The sequence below is a fragment of the Centruroides sculpturatus genome, unplaced genomic scaffold (genome assembly GCF_000671375.1).
Source record: "Centruroides sculpturatus isolate CEXI.00-Female unplaced genomic scaffold, Cexi_2.0 scaffold699, whole genome shotgun sequence".
NCBI classification, from domain to species: Eukaryota; Metazoa; Arthropoda; class Arachnida; order Scorpiones; family Buthidae; genus Centruroides; species Centruroides sculpturatus.
This window is the reverse complement of record NW_019385003.1, coordinates 42,650-67,262: the sequence shown is the minus strand read 5'-3', so window position 1 is coordinate 67,262 and position 24,613 is coordinate 42,650. Positions and strand designations below refer to the sequence as shown.

The 24,613-nt window shown below is 32.0% G+C and overlaps 1 protein-coding gene across 2 annotated transcripts in view; it reads right to left on the bottom strand.

The window, feature by feature from the left end:
• LOC111633247 (protein neuralized-like) overlaps positions 1-23,541 on the bottom strand; it is a 49,117-nt gene extending 25,576 nt beyond the window's left edge. The window contains exon 1 of one of the 2 annotated variants that reach the window (XM_023377784.1): positions 23,360-23,541. In XM_023377784.1, the coding sequence (XP_023233552.1) occupies positions 23,360-23,417 (58 nt within the window). In that variant the 5' untranslated portion in view covers positions 23,418-23,541. Of the gene's footprint in view, positions 1-3,020; positions 3,256-23,359 lie in introns of those variants that run through there. The other variant, XM_023377785.1, reaches the window with a different exon arrangement.
• Between the last annotated feature and the right edge of the window lie 1,072 nt (positions 23,542-24,613).

Below are 24,613 nucleotides of genomic sequence, written 5' to 3'. Positions count from 1 at the left end.
TAATTATAATTATTTATAGTATAAAGTTTCTATGCTTTTGAATATTTTAGTTTTCTTCTGATCTACTTGTTCGGTTTCCATTGATAGAATTATCAATCTTTTCCCCTCTCTTTTGATCAGTCTCCATTCTTATGCTGATTTTTTCCCTTATATTCTAGAATGGTGACATATAATAGAAATAAAAAGTCTGTTTCCAATCCCTTTCCCGTCCAAGTTACACCCTTCACACATCGAAGCTTCGACTTCCTTCATAACATGTAATTGCACTTTTCCTGGAAATGCGAATCTGATATACTTTCTATTCCAAATTTGTGCAATTAAAAATGAAATTTTTCTTATAATTTACATAATATTCAGGATTTCTACAAGGAATAATCTGATATAATAAAACATTAAATTAGCTTTCACTATCCTTTCTGTATTATTATAACAGATTATAAACATTGAAAGCAACTAAAGCTAAGATTCAGTTGAACAAACAAATGCTTATTATGAACTCTTACTCCGTTAAATCAATTTTTTTTTCCACCATTTTGTGTCTTATGGTTCCCAACTGTGCTCCTAAGTGACTTCCAACTGTGTGCATAACACACCCAATAAAGGCCTCAAAAGCACTGTTGGAAATCACAGCTGCTGAATATAATCTGTTATAAATAATATTAAGATTAAAATTGAATAATTATCCCTTACAATTATATATATATATATATATAAAAAAAAAAAACTGATCAAATTGTATTATATAAAACTTTAACGCAAAGTCAGTCTATTATTAATTCAAAATCTATTCTTTATATTTTTTTTAACTATTACGTATCTGGTTATTTAATTCCTAAAATATGAGTCGAGTTACGATGTTTTTTTTTACTGTAACAGTACCAAAATTCCAACAGCTCCTCAAGTTATTTATAAACAGGAAGAAGGCTAAAAGATTTACTAATTGATTTGTTTTCGAAACATAAATCTGCTTCTTCCAATTAGCTAGAGGTTTTGTAAAACCACTTATGACAAATTGAAAATAAGCTACAAATAATTTATATAAGATAATAACAAAGAAGAATGAATTATTTTTATCTATTAGCTATTCAAAAATATTTATATTTTAATTTCTTATATGAAGTATTTAATATGCTAATACTGATTAATAGTCATATTTTAATAAATTGTTGTGCTAATAGCTCGAAACTATAAAATTTGGAAACGAGCGACGCCCAAACTTTTTGACTGGTGGGCCAAATTTCATGTAAAACTTAACTAGACGGGCCACAAATATTTTGTATATTCTGTGCGAAGGAAAAGTAGCCCATTTCTATCATTTACAAGCGACGTACGAAATATGTTCGCAGGCCAGATTTGATCGGGGGGCCATAGTTTGGGCACCACCGGTCTAGACAAGTAAATATTTTGGTCTAAATTTATCATATAACTTAATTCTGTAATACTTAAATATGTAAAATATAGCGAGTCAGAAGTGGGGGAAATGCTGCAAAAATAATACCTAAATGTACTTATTTTTTGATTAATCCAACAGTAGAATAAGTCAATTTATCGATAAGTTTGTTCACAATCTTTCATTTTAATACAGTATTTTCATTGGATAACATTACAAATCAACCCAAAAAAATATTTTTCCTTAGAAAGACAGATGTAAAAAGGCAACTATCCTCAACTGCTTATCATACAATGATTTGAGATCAGTTTTATTTACATTTGTAAGAAGAAAAAATTACTTTTGTATATTGTTAATACAGTCATAACAGTCAGACTTAGTTGTTTTTTTTTGCAATTAGAATAATCATTATTCATATATGAAGTGATCAAATGTATATATAAGTGTTACAATAAAATGCTAACTGTTTATTCACATTACATTCACGTCTATATTCTACGAATTTTATTTAAAATAGTTAGAAAAAAATAAATAAATAAATTGGGAATAAATGATAAGACTCGAACTAGCTACAGTTATAAATAAGGAGAATCTAACGGTGACACAAATTGACGACGACAGAAGAGCGGAAATTTTTACCACAAAAACAAATTTCGAAAGACTACCATTTTTCCTAAAACTGTTTTTATCGCATTTCACACATTAGTGGCAATTGAATTTCTAACACGGGAGGTCGTCACCAGTTCGACACTCCTACACGCAACACCAACAAAACGCCGTTACCTTAGCTACAGACCACTTTACTTTGGGCAATACATCAAAATTCGCACTTCTGCCGCCTTTGTGATGTCATTAATTCTTTTGTTTGTCGCAGTGTGACGAGATGCCGTCTCGGTGGTACACATCTGCCCACCAGCTGTTCCGGAAGCCCGGGCAGCTGTCTGGGCAATATAACCGAACAATCGGGCAGAAAGTACGATTTGAACCTGTCAAAAATATCGAGAAAGGGGGATTCGTGCGACCGGATACTTCTCTTCCTAGATATTTCGGCGTCGAGCATACTAATCCAATTGGCATGGCTAATGTTTACCTAGCCGGCGGGCGGAAATACATCCGTTGCTCGCGATCCGGTCCAGGTGGTCCGGTCCAGCTGTCGAACTCTTCGTCCGTTAAATATATATTAAAAAAAAAAAAAAAAGATCCGATGGCGTCGCTCCCGGCAAAGGATACGTTCGGAAAACGGAAATGCCTGGAAATTCCCCATTTTGTAACGTGCTTCACCACTAAACGCCAACGATTTGCCAGACAGACCTAGAGTCATCCATCTAACAAAAACGTAGTCTCGGAAAATTTCGAGATTATCGATCGACGGTGGAAGAAATCGAAGATCTCTGTGGCAAAATTGACGTCTATTTTACGGGAGCAACGAACTTTCGTATCGAACAAAATGCCAAAAGTATTATTATATCCACTCCCCCGTTTAAACGGGAAGAAAGACGTTTTAAGAATTACAAATATCCGCGATTCGGGACATTGCGTAACCTACGTTCCGGGTAGAAATCGTCCCCGTTTAAAGAGGATTTAAGATAAAAGAAGCGAATAGGTTAAAAAAACTGCTGTTTTTACTAACCGAATAACTTGATTTTCTTCAGTACTTTCATCCTGCCAAGTGCTTTTTAAAGGCTAGCGGACATGGGTAACATGATTGGGATACGGATTCGGTGTAGAGAACGGAAACGATCCAAGTTTAAGTCGATGGGAGAACGAAGGATCAGCACACCGGCAGCCAATTCGCGCGTACGTTCCGCATCGAAAGGAGCAATGACAATCCAGCTGTAGTTCCTCGCGAGAACTCGCCACTATCGGAGGGTGGGGAGAAATAACAGACGAAACGGCTTCCTATTGGACGACGCCTACTATCGTATTAAGTTACGTGTATGGCTCGACGACGTCAGACTACGAGAGTGAAAGAGATTTTCGCCTTATTCCGTTCCTCTTTTCCACGTCGTCCGAACCCCCTACGGAATTTCCTATCTTATCCGGAACACTTCAGACGATAGTTATTCGAAACCCGTGTATAACGCTCGTCTACGGCGGTAATCCGATGACCTAATTCGGTGGGTCCGTGCGTGGATAAATCCGTGGCCGTAAACCGAGTGTCGCGGGAAACGGTGTGACGGACAAACAATTCGCCACTTATTGCCGTACTAGAGGAAGTGGAGCGAAACGTTAATTTGTGACGGGTGAGAGGTCACTTCCGGTAATGCACAGGAAGCACCGAACTCTAGCCATGTACATCGCCGCAGGAAACGCAACAATAGAACCAATGCAGTAGCCTACGGTATTGTGATACGGTAACCCGTCTTAATCCTTTATTATTATTAATCGTTCTCGGATTAGAAACGTTCGATAACGGCAGGGGAACGAATCCGTCCTTGGCAGAGCGTCCTAAATATACGAAAATAAAACAATTGTATTTGGTTTAACAATAGAAAACGGTGGCGGGTATTTTCGAAAGCGAACCGGCGACAAGTAGATCGATGGAGAGAGAATACTAACGACGTTTTGACAACCTTGATTTCGTGTCCTCGATAAGGACGTCGGGTCAGTGGTCCACGACGCGATCTACTTTATCGAAACAGGTGTATCCGATCGTGTCAAAATCTAATCATTTTCACGGGGTATAAATACGATTTCCACTTAATTCCGTCGTGCAAAGGCTTTAGATTTCGTGCCGCCGAACGAGGAAGAATCGCACGCACGGGTCACATCTATCCATCGATTAAAGTTCGTCAGCTCTTATCGTCGTCGGTACGATACTGCAAACCCGTTTGTTTATCCAAATCGAAAGTTTATCAACAAGTTTGAAGAGGAAACGAAAAAACAAAAGTGAAACTAAACTTGTGTTCTTTGCATCCTGCTGAATATCCGAAGGTCGAAATTCAATCCGCTGTAAATAGCTTCTTAGCTGGGTATCTGATATCGTTGGTTTTTTTTTTTAACCAGTTCGCTTTATTTTTTCTCAATTTACCCTTGAGGGAAATTATAATTATTCCGGCCGGGTCCGAATCTAACAGTACACGCAAACTTTTAAAGAAATTCTTTCACGAAGATCGATTACAGCGATTTTTTTTCCTCCTGGATGAAAATTTATCCAGTCATTTAAAAGCGGTTATACACAACTCGCCATATCTAAACGATCGAATTTGAAACTAGTTTCGGAAACTATTTCAATTTTTTCGTCTAAATTAGCGGATAAGGAGGGGGGAAAAACAAAAAGTAAATGCTAATGAGTGAGGGGTGTATTTCCTCCACCTTTCATTATCTACAAACATATCACTAACTATATATAGGACTTACGTTTACTTCGTTACGTTTATGCTGTAAAAATATTCGAATTTTCTTACAGAGAAAAGTAAAAAAAAAAAGAAACAAAAAATTAAAAGTTAAATTAATTTGCAATCGTCCGAAAGAGGAGGAAAAATTGGTCAAGAGGAAAATTCTATCTTAAAAAAAGAAATCTTGTATTAAAGGTCACGGTAGAAACGATGCCAACAAAAAGATGACGTCGCAGAATTTATGATAAACTTATATATATANTGGTCCGGTGCATACTAATGCATTTGTGTGTGCATAATGCCAGATCCATCTATCAACTGTAGCGGAACCATGCATTGGCGATAATAGTTTTGTTTCGTGATTGCTACTACTTACAAATTACTTCCTGCAATAGGGATGATATACCGAATGCTCGATTTTTATATACAGTATATACATATATATTCAAATTCCATTCCTGTTTTTCTTTACGGGCACGGGTCACACACGTAACGATAAGATCTTTTATCCGAAAGAGAATTTCCTGAATTGTAAAATCTAAGTGACTCGTACAACATGGAATTCATATAAAACGGAATTATCAACAGTGTTATAGGGGGGGTCGACTGTACAGTATATATATATATATTCCACGAAAATATATCTAATAGAATTCTGCATCTTTCTGTTTTTGAAATTATTTTACTCCGAACTGCTGAGCATTTCTGGATTATTCGTTAGATTTTTATAATCCAAACTTAAATTACGGATCTCGAACCTTTTTCCGAATGCCACACGAGCCGTAAAAGACAATTCTGTGGGCCAGGCACGAAAGAATGTCGTCACCAAATTTTAAATTTCGTGGCACCCAATATTAAAATCTCCATTAGATATCACGATCGGACGGTGATGCTTAATATTGTGATTTTATATTATTTTAAAATTTTATATCTAAAATACATTGCAATTATCTAATCGAGAAGTCATGGATGAAGTAAACAATCATCATCGGTTCGTCTTAAACGGGTTTGGAATAGAAAAAAATATATTAATTTCGTGTTAGTTTAGCCATTTCGCTTCTTATAATCCTTGTTAAATCTTACGATCTTAAAGTATATTTAAATCTAGAAGAATTCTAACTAATGGAACCGCTGAGAACCAATATTCCTCCACTTTTAGGAGCGATGTTTGTTTTAAATGTCGCTTTTCTTCTATCCAAAACTGCAAGATTTACATACACATTTGTTTTTTTTTTTTTGCTTCATTTTTTTTATCGCCGCACATTCTACATCAAACACAGAAGACATCAACATTTCGAATTATATAAAAAAAAAGACCATAAAAGTGGAAGATAAGTTTATTATATGTTTGCAGACGAGACTAAAAGCAGGTTTATTGTATTACCAGCATATCGGGAATTCAATAGACGAGAAAAAACACTATCCGTTCCACCCGTACATTCGCCTATTACAAAATAAATCGGAAAAACATTGCTTAATATTCTACCGATTATCTCTACCCGTACGGAATTATTTCGGAATTAGGTGAATCAGAAAACAATAATTGATATTCTCTACAAAACTCCTTAATTAATTTGAAAAAAAGGGGTGAAAGAAACAGGTTCGCTTGTTATATATAGTACTAACGCTTACTCGGATTTAACGGCATCATTACTCTTCTGAAAAATGACTGTCAGAAAAATATCAGGAGTTATAAAATAAAGTGTTACGGATGCGTTAACTTGAAATATTAATCGAAATGCCGTAGCAAAAAAAGAACTACTCATTAATTACTTGGTCCGAGTACTTTAGAAGAATTTTAAATCGCCGTTTTAATATTTTTCTCGCTTCTAACTAGTTTACAATCCGAATTTTTAAACGTCATTACGTTGTATAAATAGGATACGGTATAGATTTTAGCCATGTCGATAGCTTGTTGCATGCTCGAGTTAATTAAATCTAACGACATTATTTTTCAAGTACGTCCAGTATTGATTTTTATCTGCATCGACTCCGTTCTCTACTCCATTTTTTTTTCTTTTCTTTCTTTCATTTTGTTTGTACATCTTAGATATTATCTCAGGAAACGCAAAAAGTTCGCCACTGCTGCGAACAGGTGAACCGAAATTCCTAAACTGAATTTGTGGTTTTAAGAATGTATTTTATTGCAAATATATCAATAAATTGGGCTTAATATGTATAAACAAACGTTAGGCGCCGGCTGTAATTATATTACATTTAATTAGGAGTAAGAGGGAGAGGTGTTTCGAGAAACACACCCAAATTCCCATAAAAGTTTAACAGAATTATTCGTTAGATATCAACGAAAAAAGTAATATTTTTTGTTCACGAAAAATCCTAAACATTCGATTTAGATATCTAGAAAAGATAAGAGCGGAAAAAGCCTAATGATGAAACATGTAAAAATCGAAAGTAACTTATTTAATTACAATTTCTCAATGAGACGTTATTTACGAAGTGACGAAATCAATTTACGCCCGGCGTCACGTGCCGGCCCTACACATCCCCGCACGAGACGATTTAACTAGAAAGACAAGAGTAGGAGTCGAAACGATTAACAATACGGGAGAGATCCACCCTTAGCCACGATGAAAGAAGGGCAGCGAATAATAATGATAATAATAATTGTCGGAGACAGTAAATGCGGATCTCGAGACGAATGCTCTTATTGACGTCGGACGTCGTCGGTGAAAGGACGAAACGAAAAATTTGTCATTCGAATGGGTGTGAGATGCTTTAAAAAAGGAAGTGCACGCTACGGCGTGCAACCAAGCCGAGAAGCTAGAAAGTGGATTCCCACGGGTTTCCAACGTACCCCCACCCTCTTTTCCAAACTCAGCCTCCTTCCCATTTTATCCATGACTTTTCAAGCAAATCCACTTTTTCCGAAAATCTTTCCACGTATATATCCTTATGTACATATATTATAAATGGCGACGGGTCAAGCAATTATTTCCAAGCCAATTCGAAAGTAAAAGTAAATTCCGACAACCCACGGTATAAATAATAATAATAAAAAACTTTCATTTTCCCATTTTTAACGTTTAATTTTGCAGCAGCCAGGGAAAATATCTTTGTAAAATACAAAAATTAAATGCACACTGGCTAGATAAATCTGGAAAAGTAGTGAATAACTGCATGCAAAAGTTATACGGAATATTTTGAAGTCTGTGCAAAGAATATCGAGTAATTTTTGAACAAATTTATAAATTCCTCTCTGCATAATTCTGACTATAGTTTATGTCGGTACATAAAATCTCTGATCAGAACCGGTTCATTTTGCGTTAAAATTAGTAACGGAAACTGGTATAATGCTTAAACAGCAATAATCCAACCAGTTAATTATATAATAATTATTTTTAATCGCCATTAAAGTGTAATAAACTAAAAATACGTACCAAAACAGTCAGATTATAATAAAAACTACCTGGTAAAATTCTTTATAAACGTTAATAATTTCTCGATAAGTCATTTTACTCAGGTTCGGTTTTAAATTTTATTATTATTATTATTATTATTATTATACTATTTAAAATCTGAAGAGCAATGTTTTATGCACGTTTTATGCTGATCGTAATCGCGCGACACTCACGAATTTAAAGTATAATTTAGAATTATAATTTTACTAAAAACCCGTTGAGTTAGTCCGTGCAGACACACAAACTTACGATTACGTTTTAAATTCGCGTAAACGAGTCGTTATCGTGACGTAACGAGGAAAATGATAATGGTAGCAACTGTTTTGATAGAAACAAAGTTCTTTCGCTATCATTCATATCGAAAGTATTTTACTATTCACCTTTCCTATTTGTAAAGAGCTAGATAATGCCGTCATCGTGGATTTTCCCTCAGACCCGTTTCGAAAGGTTAGCGGCGCCTTCCTGGAAAATCGTTCCAGGAAGTTTCCGCCATGTTTGATCCTTTCTTACTACAGTATACGTTATTCACCTTTTCCTTTTTTTTTTTTGGCTAAAATGGATAAAATATACGAGTGAATTGTATATTTACTTGCATATTTATCCACTTTCGTTCAACGGCAGGGTATTTTTTTTTAATGTAACAGTAATACAATAAGCAAATGGACTAAATATGGCGGATGGTATTCGAAATTTCGTGTCATTCATTCAGATATTCTAACATCTTACTAATTTGCTATGTTTGTGTTTACGTCTATAAACATTCGGTAGGAGTCAACATTATTATAGTTATATCTCGAGTGTAATTGATAATAGCTAGCATCAACAGCTTTCCTGGCAAAGTAGCCAGTGTTGCTATCAGTACGATAATTTCGGTCGCCGTACGATGTAATGTACAGTACAGTAATTTCAGAAATACGCCTTAGTGCCAAAATAAGTTAATTGTTGAAACAGTCCAATTAAATATTCCAAAAGCCGAATCGCGTGTTGAAATTATATGAAGGGTTTTCCCTTCACGAAAATTTTTTACATTATGCCCATTCGGAGGTTTGTTTTGCGCCATATATTATAAGAGGATTCGTGAAAACGTCATAATTGTAAAATGGAGACTCAAAAAGATTAATTAATTAAGATGGCTGTACGATAATTTCCTCCCCCAAGGTTGTCAACGCTGATAACAGCTTCCAGAAGATCGAGCTTGACATTATTACCGCTTCCCAACCAAATAATAATAAATTCTTTTCGTATAATTCAATACAAGAAATAAAAATAATGATGATAGTAGTATAGTAACTATATATAGCACGCGTGCACACACGTTTCTAGATCACATTAAACCTGTATCAGTCTGTCTGTATGAGAGAAAAAATGTGTGTGTGAGTATAGGAGAATCCTTCTATAACGGACACTTCGTCTTTATAGAAGTGTCTGTACTGTACGTAAAAAATTTTCTGAAAATTATCTTTAAATGTAGCTTGCACTATTTTAATTTATGAACATGTAATACACGTAACATACGAAATAAACCAGAAGCAGGTTTCTTAACTTTCCCAGAATTTTAAATGTTGGTGGCGCCATCTTTTATATTATATTGAAAAACTTTTTATATTTTTAACTATTATAAAATGGCAATGACCTTAATTTTCAGGTAGGGATGAATTTTATGTAAAAAAAACTGTTATTGCTAATAACAAGTAAAACTGTCATTAAGTCCAACCCGACTGGAGATGCAGACGACCCCCATTATTTCCCTACCCCCTCGACTTTTAACCACCAAAATTTCATAGCACCAATCCCCCTAATAAACAGACCTTCCTGCAAAATTTCAGAGATTTTCGACAAAACGAGAGTTATTAAGCTTCAGACAGGGTGAACAAAATGGTGCCTAACACATACACCCATAGATACAGAAATTACCCCCCGAATTGTTTTGATTTCTCCACGTTTCAAGGTATCCTAAGTCCAAAAATATAAAATCTTGGGAGGAATCATTTTTTTGACCGCTCGCCATACTTTTCCTCTGTTATATATAACAACCAGGAAAGTAAAAATAGAAATGAGGCACATTACAGTAAGTGATGATAGTTAGCATTATTTTTTAAAACTTCAGTTATATTTATATTTTACAACTGATAGTAGCAATCCATTTCTCACTATGCATAATTAAATCTTTTGCTAGCTTTTTGCTACCTGCATCTTTTTTTAAATGTAAAATTCATTTGAGTTTGTTCATATAGTACTATCTGCTTTCTGTATGACTACTGGTAATTCTATAGCAGATGTCATTTCACACGCAATTTCCTTGTCATTATTATTCTACGTTTCCCAAATCTCGGAAAGTGACTAAAAAATTATTTTATATCCTGGTTTGTGCATTCAATCGAGATCTCTGAATTATATCTGCGTAACAGTTTGCGGTGATGGTATTTCCTATGCATTTATGACGGTGTTGTATCCAAATCATTAGTAATAACTGCCGCAAGCATTCTTGTTGCCAATTTGAAGAAACTCCAAATTTCTGATGGTAGAGTCTGTCTCCAGCACTCGAAATCCATGAAGTGGCTTGGAAGACATTCGGTTGCTTTGTCAACTGATGCCCCTGTTCAGTTGACGAAGCCAGAGTTAATTAAGAACTTGATGGGGAATACAGTATTAAATTCTTTGGAATTGATTTAACTGCAACCTCAAAACTCCAAACAAAGAAGTTGATTTGGTGAGAATCTACTGGATTCATTAATTAAGAGAAGTCTACACAACAACTGCATTTTGTGTCCATAATGAAGTACGTCTGCTAAAAGAGGTCAATTGTAGTTATATAATTTTTTTATACCAGACCACAAAATCTATATTTTGGAGGAGGATTCATTTTAGAGAGCTGTCAGTTATGAATTTTCACTATATATGTATATAACAGTAAATGTTTAATGCTGTAAATTATATCAAAATATAGCAGTCCCACAAACTTGACTTAATGTAGACTGAGAAGGTGAAGAGTTACCGAAAATGACAAGTTTTACAGATAGCAAATTTGATAGTCTAAACAGCAGAACTTTTGTAAAGGTATTATATGTGCAAATCTGTGCATATATTAATTACATACCAATGTTTCTATTTCTAGTTAAATTTTAATTTAAAAAAAAAACTATTGACTAGTTGGTGATTACTTTTGAGTTAAAGATATGCATGGTGGCATTTTGCGGTGGCATATTGGATAAAGGGTTATATTCTTTGTTATATGTGGAATTGATGCTATTAACTTATTTGATTCCAGTGTAATGTTACAGAGATAAATATTAGATTACACATATATTTTCAAACCACACAGCAAGTTTTATAGAACATCGAGTTATCGAGAGTCGAATTTCTGGAAATATAATCTTAAGTTATAAAATGATTGTTTTTTAAGATTAAACATTATATATTTTGCTTATTTAAATATAGTAAATATCTGCTGTTATGACCTAGCTGATTCCTGATTTATGACCCGATTGAAAAAATGGAATTTCTAAAGACATTTCTTTTCAAGAACAATCTCAAAACTATGTCAATAAGCTGAAGAAAAATACAATTGTTCATTTTTAAAAACTTTGAAATAACCTAATGAATAATAAATTTTTAACATTCAATTTTTATTAACACATTTTTAAATATAATATTGCTTTTTAAAAACAATTAAATATTTTGTACTGATTTTATCAATGAAACAATCAATTTTCACTTTCAGATGCTATGAAAAACTTTGTTAAATTTTTGAAATTTTGAATCAAATATATTTATAGTCATCATCTGTAGGATGAATTAACAAAACTGATTGATTATTTAAACATTTATCTTATTGTAATAATAATTTTAATAAACACTTCAATCTTAGTAAACAGTTTATTTTTTTACTACCATTATCAGCTGTTATCTAGGTCAATGGTTTCTGACCTTTATTGAAGCTGGGAGTTTAACCAGCTTATTTTAATGCATGTGATACACAATATATAGTAATTTATTTAAACTTTAAATAAATATTTTGGTATCCGGGATCTAACCAAGCTCTTAAAAGCTTGTCGTGACAATGGATGTCGAGAAATAGAAGTCGACAACAGCTGAACTAGACAGCACGATTTGTTCAATAACAACACTTGATTCAGTTATTTGTGATATAAGAAAGTGAGTTTTGAGTAAAAATTTTTATAGTATTTGGTAACTATCTGAATCTGAACGGGTGTTTTTGATACATCAATACACATTCTTAATGCAGACACTGCGATGCAAGTACAATCAATCCAAATTTAAGTATATTTTAAAACAGGGATAAAACAGGTTATTAATTTTTTTATACAGAAAATAACATATTTTGCCTTAAAACAATCTTCGCCTAAATTCTATTTGAATGTCATGCTTTGTACATATTAATCTAATGGCAAGCTAAGTAGAATTTCATATACAGTGATACCTCAGGTTACAAACGCCCCAGCATACGAAATTTTCAGGATACGACATGAAATTCGAACATATTTTTGCTCCACGATACGAACAAAAACTCACCATACGACATTACATTAGTTCGCATTTTTCATTTGTTTTTCTTACTACAGTTGTTTTTTTAATGTATTACTTGGCTTTAATTTGAGTATGTTTTTCGCGTTGGAACGAATTATTTGGTTTTACATGTAATCGTATGGGAAAAGATGATCCACCTTACGACATTTTCATGATACGATCTCAGTTTCGGAACGGATTAATTTCGTATCCTGAGGTACCACTGTATTTGCATTTATTATTGCATATTCTTTCCAACTATCCATTATTATTTAAATTAAAAGAAAAATTGTGACCTTATGCTAAAGTAATTCCTAAAAATCAATGGTAAATATTCTTATTTGAAATAAACATTTTGATAGCTTTATCAAAGTTATTCTTATCAAAATTTTCTGAAATTTCAATCATCAGTATTTTTCTAAAAAAAACTAAAATTTTATATTACAGCATTAAGTTCTCTGGCATGAAAATTAATTCATAACAATAAAAAATAATAATTTTGACCACTTAAATCATATTTATTAGAATTTATAATTGAGTATATCAGTATAACAACAGGACTATCTCAAAGTATAATCATTTATATGCAGCATAGAAGGTAGATGAGTTCTGCCGGAACGAGCAGGTGCACAAAAAAAAAATAATAATAAAACAGCTAGAAGACACCTGTTAAATTAATACCTTGCTGAGATTTATTTACAAAACTCTAGAATAAATTAATTAGATGAACATTTGTCCTTAGTTAATCTAAATTAACTCACAATATGACCCATTTTATAGCCAACTGAGTCTACTGTTTATAATCTGTTGAAATCAGAATAAGATTTTTACATCATCATAAAAATTACCATCTAGTAACCTGAAATCATACAATACTCCTATTAAACCATATTAAGGCATAATATGTTATTGTATAAAGTATTATAACATGCCAAGTAACATACTTTTATAGAAAATATAAAATTTAAACTCTCCAAAGGTTTCTATTCATATTTTTCTCTCAAAATCTTCTATAAAAATACGTAACAAACATACAGATTTTGAGTTATGATGCTATAAAATTTTTAATGGCTAAATATTATGTATTTATTACACACAAATCTCCACCAAACATTAATTGCGAGTGAACTGAAAAACTAAATCATTTGAAACAATTTAACAGTTACTAATATTACTAAAGAAAATAATATACTATTACAAATAATAATAATAAATAAATGAAAATAACAAAGCTGCAATATTTCATTTTATGAAAAAAAATTAATTTAGAATTTTAAATTAAATCAAATAAACTAAAATTTTGAAGCATGCATTTATATTCTAAATAACCAAAGAATGGAAAAATAACATACTATATGCTGCCATCTGTTGATTAATAAATTGACTATTTTGTAGGGAATTACTTTTGTAAGGATTTTCTAATTACTTATCTGCTTTAGACTTATTTACAGTTTGAAAAACTCTCTCTCAACAAACCAAAAAAAACACAATAATTTTAGTTGCTCATTTTGTTAGAATGATATGTAAGTTGAATTTTAACCTCAGTTATACAGTGTATTTATACCAAATTTTGGATAAATCTACAATATTTCCAGCATACTAAGTTGATAACCTACACCATTCGAGTCTCTTCAAATTTGAAAGCTCAAAATTTATATAATAAATCTAGTTGGTATTAATATATAAGCTTATTTAATAAATCACAGACAAATAGTATTCCAAAGTCAATGCCAAATTAGATATAATACTAGATGTATACACTGTCAGGCATTAAAATCTTTTTTTTATAATGCAAGTATTGTACTTTCAATGATACGACTGTGGATCGCACTTTTTAAAATTTTCAAACATGACACAACAGTATCCTAGTCGTCCCATGTTATAACGCACTACAAACTAATGTCATAAAAATTGAGTTTCATTGCATTTTTCATTTTTGTTTGTGTTTTATTTTAAATTCTGTTCTTTCTTGTACTTGCAAGCCTTGAATCTCCTTGTAAAATTTAAATGCTTAGAATATTTAAATTTTGAGAATGTTACAGGACAGTGGTCCCCAACCTTTTTATCGCCACAGACCGGTCAACGTTTGATATTTTACCGCGGCCCACTGAGGGGGGACATCATCGATTGTTTATATTTTAGATTGATTTAATTTAATAATTTTAATTTAATTGTATTTAAACATGTTTTCAAAATAAAAGTTACACCAAAAAATGAATATAATGTGATTTAACATTTTAACTCACTAGAACGTTAAATCAATGAGAATCCTGAGCTTGTTTCTTTGCAACAAGATGGTTCCGTCTGGGGGTAATAGGAAACAATGACACCCGAAGTGTGTTTCTTATGTCCAGTTTATTCCGTTGTTCCGTCGTCCATTAAAAGTCGCACAAACCCGATATAGTTACCATAGTAAATAAAATGGAAATACCAGTAATTTAATGTTCCTTGGGCGGTCCGGTACCGTTTGATCCACGGACCGGTACCGGTCCATGGCCCGGGGGTTGGGGACCACTGTTATAGGACACAGAGAATGTTATACTGCACAGAGCAACATTCTATTCTACATTCATTAGCCTGACAACAACAATTTTGTATTGCTGAATGTACTTGCATTATAAAAAAGTTTCTATCATCATATGATAGTGTATAAATCTAATATTAATGAACCATTTTTCCAATTTTGGAAACATGGTTTATTAAATAAACTTTCAGAAAATAACAATCAACATCAGATTAATATACAAAATAACCAAAGTGGCATGAAAATGTGTAATTCTGTAAAGATCTATTCAGGCTTTAAAAAAATCAACTAATATGCCTACTTATACAATAATCTTTTTAATATTATTGTATCATTAATAAGATTTTAAAAATACATGCAAAATTTATAACTGTAAACATTTACAAATAAGAAATATGTAAATCCAGACGTACACACCCAAACAAAATCGATGATTCATCAAATATATATAACAAATAATAGTAAATGTCATTCCACACATCTTACCTTTATACATTTTATTGTATCATCTTAAGTGAAAAAACAATTTCTAAAGAGCTGTTATAATGTTACTAAAATTTTATTTTCCCTCTATTCACAGGCATACATAAATCAGGCATCTTAGCGCATAAATGAAAATGACAACCATGCTCAGAATTTTATGGATATGAATTGCAGAATGTGCTGATGATATTTTTATCATTAATTCATAATTTTATGATTTAAAAAGCAGGCAAGGGCTTGTGCTTAACTTTCTCGGCACTTGAAACAAAGTTAAGGGGCAAGGAAGGCAGTCCGATTAAAAACGACACACATTACAAAATGATCTATTTCCTTTCATCATTTAGTTTCAATGAGAGGCAAATCATTCATAAAATGCAACTATAATGATGTATATTTTTACTCTTAAAACTATTGTACTTACATAAACTTATAATAAATGATTATAAATTACAATTTTTATATATGATTAAATTCACTAAAATTCAAAAAGAAGCATCAAAATGAAACTACCTAAATAATTACATAAATATTTATATTTTTTAATCCAAAATGGCTGTAGCAGTCCATTTTATCCGGGTTTCCAGTTATCCGAGGTTTCAGTTTATCAGTTATTGACTGATGGTTTTATCCGGTTATAACATCAGTCTACATTACTTCAGATAATCAAAGTTCTATTGTATTTAAGTTTAAATTAAAATTTTGTATGTATCACCATCTGTTTCAAGATTTTATTTAAAAATAGTTTTTACATTATTAATCATTGTGAAAAGTCAAAAGCATTACTTTTAGAGGTATGACGTAGTTTTTGAAAATATTGTAAATGCCAATAATAATTAAAATTTTCATTAAGTCTGACCTACTCGAGATATCACCCATGACCCCCTCTACTTCCCACCTCTCTGACCTTTAACCACCGAAATTTAATAGCATCAATGCCACATATATAGTAATAACTTTGTGAAATTTCAAAATTTTTGGTTCATACAGTCTCAAGTGTAACAAAAAATAGATGCCAACACACAAACACAAAATCTAGTAAATACTTTTACTTTCCTGGCTGTTTACATATAACAGAGGAAAAGTATGGAAACTGGTACAAAAAATGACCCCAAAATTTTTAATTTTTTTGGATCAGGGGACATTGAAACATCAAAAAATGCAAAACAAAAAAAAATTTGGAGTTTTTTCTGTATGTATGGATGGATGTTGATGTGTTTGTGGCAGTTTCGTTCACCCTCTTTGATACTTAACAACTCCTATGCTTTTCGACAAAAAGTTTCTGAAATTTTGCAGGGAGGTTTGTGTGTTAGGGGGATTGACATTATTAAATTTTGGTGGTTAAAGGTCAAGATGGTGGGGAGATAAAGGGGTGTGTGTCATATCTCAAGTAGAGGACATAACAATAACTACTTGTTATCAGCATTTACAACTTTTTATAAAACTCATCCCTAACCTCAAAATTAAGGTTTTTGTCATTTTATAATAATTAAAAAAGTACAAAGTTTTTAATAAAATATCATAACAGACAGCACCACAAGCAGTTTTAAATGTTACTGGATTTTTTTTTTTTACTTTTTGGACTCATGGAGTGTCAAAATACCAAGACATGTAATATACAAGGCAGGAAGATAAAAATCTAACCAATCAGCATACTTTTCCTATGTTACATTCTGTAACAGCCAGAAAATAATAATTGCTAGATATAAAAATTTACTGTGGATTACTTGGTCCATTTATTTATATCAAAATACATTCTATAAATATTCTATATTTTTAATGTAAAGTTAATTTTTCAAAAAAAAAAAAAAATCAATTGTTCTATTAAAAGCTTTTATGACAATTACTGTATTACTTATTTCCAAATATCTTTCAAAATCTGCCTTATCAAAGTAATGTTCCAAATCATTGCATTTCAAAAGTTTACCCATTTGTACCTTCTGCCAAATTATTTTACATTAATTCAAAATTTCTACATTAAAGATTTGAAGCAGTATCTAGAGATTTTTGGAATTTTCAGATTTCTTCATAAATTAATTTCACATACATATATCCTAATGTGAAGTGGGGTATATAATAACAAGACACACAACCAATATCTGGTGGATATAATACAAAAAATGAACACTACACAAACATTTTCCAACTTCTTCTGAGTTCTTCTTCAGGTGCGACATTTGCAGCTGAAGAAGAACTCAGAAGTTGCAGGTCCTCTTACCATTTATTAACTCATAGACATCCTGATAATGCTATCAAGAGTTCCTTGGTTATCATAATGCACTAAATGGTGCATTAAGAACAAAGACTTTGTGCCAACATACTTCAATGTCTATCCATAGTTTCTTTGAGGATTATCATGCTATGGTTCTTGGAATATAGTTTTCAGGATTCTACAATTGCTTCTTATGTAAAACTTTATCATAAATACAAATTTAAACACCAACAGAAACCCAATACTAAACAAATATACACTCACAACTGCCATAAACGATTGGGCTATAATTTGGATGAAATCATTTTATCCAAATTATAGCCCAATCATTTACAGCAGTTGTGGGTGTATATTTGCTTACCATAAATATTTGTTAAAAACATTTATACATGGAGAACATATTAGAGTTCTTGAAGCCCTTGAAATTTTTTATGGCAATTTAGAGGAGGCAACTGCAATACAACAAAAATAAAAGGACAATCCTCTAAAACGGGGGTCACAAAACTAACAAGTAAGACCCACAAGGTCAGTTTATCCAGCCTGCCGCTGCACTGTGCCACAAATGAGGTAACACGTAATTATTTATATGGAAATATTATAAATTGTAGATGAACTTACTAAGTATAAAAAATACAAATAAGTGTAAGTAAAAATGCCAGAAGTGATTCAATCTGATTTTTGCATCTGACAATAATATATTTTTTAGGGAAAATTAGTGAAATAAAAAATTTGCCGACTTTTTGTGACTTTGGATATCAGAGTGCTTTTTATGTAAATACCTGCAATGAAGTTTCTAAGAAAAGAGATTACGAGCTTGTTGCAGCGATTGTATTTGTGTATTGGTAAATAAATATGTTGTTGTCTTTATTTTTTGTGTATTCACTGTACTGTATTGAACAAAATGGTTATGCGGCCCGTGCTTGTCATTTCTCCCAGTTATCTGGCCCACAGTGAAAAAAGTTTGGTGACCGCTGCTCTAAAATGTTGCAAGCTGCATTGATTATACCTTATAAGGCTTGTAATCCAATCACTACACTTACTTTGCATGACACAATCAGTTTAAATTGGTATTCAATCTGAAATTAAATTTCCTGTTCCCAGATTTATTGAACATTCCATTTCATTCTAATGTTTCCAAGGAAGGCCTTCAGGATAGGCCAAAAACATTCGAAAAGTGATATTTGGTTCCTACTGGATTGATTGAGATTTGCAGATCTTATAATCTGTATTTCAATTAATGTAATAACTCACTTTTTATAACATAAAATAAATTTATTCAATATACCCGAAAATCAATATGCATGAGTTAACATAGCAACAATCATTCACTTATGTTACCAGCAATATGATGTAGAGTTTTTGAATAGTCTATCTTAACATATATTATTAAGCTTTATGCTTTATTAACATTTTATCTAGCATTATAAATATTAATGCAGTAAACTGATCAGAAAAGAAAGCTTAGCAATATCCAAAAATCATCAAGAGATTCTCCAATTGCTAAAACATAGCAACCCATTAAAAAATAGCAATACAACATCAGTAGAGTCCTGCTAGTCCAAACCTCTAATCCAAACATGCTTCAGTTCAGTGGAGAGGAAATTTTTTAGCTCGCAAAACATACATTTTTTGTATTTTCCAGTTGAATTTAAATAGTATTAATGGTACAAAAAGATTTAGAATCCCACAACAAAAAAATATTGTATTTTAATGTAGTAAAGTATTAATACTTTACAAAATTAATAAATCAGTGTTTGACATGGCCTGTTAAAACAGCAGATCCATACAGTACTTACACACAAAAACAGAAACAAAAGTCATTGATGATGTTGGATCTATATAAACCAGACCTGTTTTACTGCTTGCTTCTGCATTATTTCAATTATTCGGCTAATCCGAACAGAGCTTGGTCCCAATTAGTTCGGACTAGCAGGACTCTACTGTATCATTGTAAAAAGTATAGCCGCATAGTAAAATCTTCACTTTAAAATCTTTAAAATATAGGTAGTGAAGGAAAAATACTTTTCAATGACAGTCCTTGCAATAAACATTCTTTAGTTTCAAAAGAAGTTAGATGGTTCTGATAAATGGCCAAGTTCAATAAGCATCAAGATATTGATTAAAAGGTTAAACTATATTTAGAAACATGAAAATTTTGTGAAAAATTAATATCCTGACAGAGAATAGTTTTTTAACTTTCTTTCTCATGATGTTGACACCACCAAGTTAATTCAGAAATATTTGATAACCATATACATAAGTAAAGTTTGGAAGGTAATGCACGAATGAAAGGCAAAGAATGACTCATCCACTTTAAAATTCTAAGACTTAGTATTATAATTCTGTTTAAGTAATGTGCTATGAAAGTTTCTTATATTTATTAAGCTTTACACAATTGGAGAATTTCTGTGAAAGAATCATCATTCCATGATTCCATAACCAAATTATCTTCTAAATTAAAGAAAGTAATTGTGAATTTTCCTATATTTCTAATTCACCATTTCTAATTCACCATTAAAATTTTAACACTAGAAGACAGTATCTTTGATTTATTTAAATGATTTGTCGCATGGCATCATTATTTACCACTTTATAATAATCAGAACAGAGATAGTAATGCAGAGAGAGAGTGAGTTTCACATGGTCTTGTCACTGAAAAATGTAGATTCAAAAATAGTCAATTGAAGTATAAGAAGAAAATAAGTATAAAAGCTAATTAGAATTAGTAAATAGCCAAAAAGCAACAACAAAATTTGATTGAATAGCAGCATTATCATGGCTACAGTGCAGTACACCGAAAAAAAAATAAAGTGAAAGTAACAATTTAACATTAAAAATTTAACAGCTACAAGTTTTGGAACAATCAATTATATATGCCATATACTGTAGCAATTTTAAAACGTGCAGGACCCTCGGCAAATAAGGACCAAGAATACTATCTTGTATAAAATTTATATAACAAAGCCTACATCACAAGATACTTTCTACTGTACAATATCTAGTATCCTAGTTAGTACTGCATGTTGTAAAAGTAGACAAAATTGCAAATTGGCAAACAAATTTCTTCATTTCAGAGGTCCTTAAAAGCATAAAATCTTAGAAAAAACTTTAGCTTATCTATGCCTAAATTCACCAGTGGCCACATAACAATTAGAAAATCTTAAAAAAAAAAAAATGTTTTTACCCTCCAGATTTGAAATTTGTCATAAAAAGATGATCAATAACAAAAATAATCTAAAAAGTACCAAAAAATGAATGTATAATTGCTCAATTATAAATTACATTCAAAGAATAGGATATTGTGCAACCGTTATATATGTTATGAATTATATCAACAAAAAATGATAATACTAATGTCAAATATTGACATTATAAATAGAAAATTATCGATTCCCTAATGATAATGTCAATATCATTTACTGATTTTTAGTGATTTTCATAATAGATAACACAATAAAATGAAATCTGCCAAGGCAATATGTTATAAGTTTACACAAATCATCTATATTTCAACAATATTACTACTAAAAAGTTCTCTAAAACAGAATAAACACTAAAGAAATTAAAAGAGCATTATTTGTCATTTCTCAGACATCTTGGGAGCACAATAAAGTCAGCCTTTATTTTAAGACATCTTTCTGATCCACTCACTATATAAAGTTTGTTCAATTGGTCAATTGAAAATATCAATATAAAAAATATCAATTGGTAAAAAAGTCAGGATGAATATATTTAAAAAGTTTTCTAAGATAGAAGAACTCTGAAAACATTAAAACAGCACCTTCACACACCTTAGGAACTTAACACTATCAAATGGCAGAGTCGACCTTTAAGGTCAGGATAAAGATCGACTCCATTCACTGACTATGTCTGTGAGATGTATGAAAAGGCCTAATTGTAAAGATGCTCTTAATGTTTTTAGTGTATCTTCTATTCTAGAGAACTTTTTAACAAAATTTAATATATAAAAAACTGAATTTCATAAATTTATTGCATCAAGATTTATGATCATTTAGCAGTAACCAGCTGCATACGCAGTTATTGTTTGGGCTTTTGAGGGGATGGGAGATTGGTGAGAGAGGGTAATAAAAACAATAATCTTCATAATTAAAATGTAAATTTATTAAGTATTTACAATAACAAAACTACAAAACACAAAACATTGCTTGGGTTAAAGTTAACGGGGGTGGGGTCCCAACATGCTTGTCCCATAGACTTAACATTGTACCTTTGCCACTTTGCCACACCTGAATCGTTGCATCTTTCTCAAATCTCTCTTCGGCTGCATCATCTACAGGATAAAGGCTTTAATTCGATACTTGAACAGTATTTTTAGACCAAGCCATTTACTCAAAACCGAATCATACAAACTAAAACTTTGAATTAATACGTTGATATAATTGCCAAGCATTTATTTGTACTTTTGTGATCCGTTATTGCTTTCAGGAAAACTTTACATCAACATACTTAATTTTATATTATCAAGTAATTACATTATTATTCGAAGCCAATAAGCAGGATTAAAACTGCAATTGTAAAATAATTTAATGTAAAATTAAACACTTTATTAATTAAATATTTAGATTAAAGAGTGATTAATTTCATAAAATTTGTATCTGAAATCTCAAACTGATACAGATAAGTAGTCATGCAATTTAAACTTAATCTTTTATAACTATTAAGCAACCATAATCATAAGTATGCGAATCCAATAAGGAATTTGATTTGACACGAAACTTGCGAAATATATATCTAAAATATCATGAAATTATAGAAAAAAATGATGTTCGAAAAGAAAGTTCTACCAAAAACTTAGTTAAGAGCTATAATATATTGACAGTTCCACATCGACGACATTTCAGAATCACTCGAAATGCTTCACTTATAAACCATGAAATTCACATTTAAATTTTAATAGCTAATGAAAGGATCATAATTGTGTGTTTATATACACTCCATATAATTTTGAAAGCAGCATTCAATATAGAAAACACTTGTACATTGTACATAACACTTGTACAGAAAGGTTTTCGTGGATTATTATTACTCAATGAAGTGTTAAGTTGTTGGAAGTCGTTTTGAATATAGAAAAATCAAAATTTCAGATAAATTGGTAAATTATGGATAATAATTCTTAAAGAATAATAATTAGTAGTTAGGAGGCTTTATATCTTGGGAGTTTCATATCAGTGCTACTTCAAATTAACTCAGCAATGCTTTTATTTATGGGAGGTAAGCTCAGTGGGGTCAAATTTCTGTGGTCCAATGATCCTTACCCACACCCAAAAATTACAAAAGTTTTATATTTTCTATTAATTTACAACCACTATGAATTAATAACGTTACCAGACTGGCATTATGGTTAAAACTAATCGTAATGATTACATAAATCCATTAAAATGCGATTCGAATTTCGAATTTATTTACGTAATGTTAAATATTTAAAAAAAAACAATTAAAAATACTCACCAGTGCGATTCAGATTAGCTGTACTGAATTGCGATCCCATGTTATGTATATAAATCATAGAGAAAAGGGAATCTGAGTTTTTGTTCTACTTTATTTACAAACACTAAACACTATCGAAGGTAATTCTAAACGTTAGACGCCATTTTTATCTTATAGATTTATCGCGTAGACGGTGGCTCCTCTACCGGATACATACGGCTCTAACGAAAATGAATTGTAGTTGCTGGCTGTTATTTTCGTAAACTGAAAGATTTGTTGTGTGTCGTTGCATTTTCCTAAATAAAAAAAAAAACAAAGAAAACGCTGATGGGATGACCAAGACAATGGCCTAAGAGGGGCTTTTTATCGAGCTCATCGTGTGGGTTCTGCCGAGTGATGAGGGATGGGACCCGACGGATCATCCCCCGAAACTTTCTGGACCCACAGACCTTTACCGACTCGGCCATCCGTCCGGTAACTGCGTAAGGTTTATTATGAAACCCCAGCCGACCATAATACTTACTCAACTTCAAACCACGTTCTTGAAACTGCTAAACGATAATTGATTTTTTTCTCATTCTTTAATAATTATTCTTCTATATATTATATTGTAATGAATTGTGAAGAGAGAAGAATGAATTCGATAGATATGTATATACAGTAGGTTATATATAATGTAGAAGGCGTATGAAGAGGGGCAAGAAACGAATGATAGGCGTATAATGCCAGTCACACATGCAGGGAGTAATCCATTGTTTTCGGGGCTTGGTGACAACAGAGTTCACATCAAGGGCATCCGCGGAGGGGACAATAGAGAGGTTGCGACTGACATTTTCAATGCGAAAACGTGTACGTCGGACGTTCAGCACCGCCATCCAGTAAGCCTAGAAATTTGACAATGTTCATGTTCAATGTTCCAAACGTCATTGTCAAACTTCTAGGCTTACTGGATGGCGGCGCTGAATGTCAGACGTACGCCGTTTTCGCGTTGCAAACGTCGGCCGCAACCTCTCTATTATTTATCCAAAACTGTATTTTGGCTCTGAATGCTTTTATAGAGCTAATCATTTCAGCTAAATGTTTGTTTTTTTCCCTGGAGATTCAGGATTAAACTGTCCAATTTTTAACATATGTCAGTTAAAAAAGCCAAGTCTATCAACCATTCTTTGTTATCTAACCGTTCAACGTTTGATCTTTTGAAACGAGAAATTTTTCTCTCTTCCAAATGTGGGGACCAGAGGCCGTCAAATGTTAGTTTACGTTAGATTAGGGTAG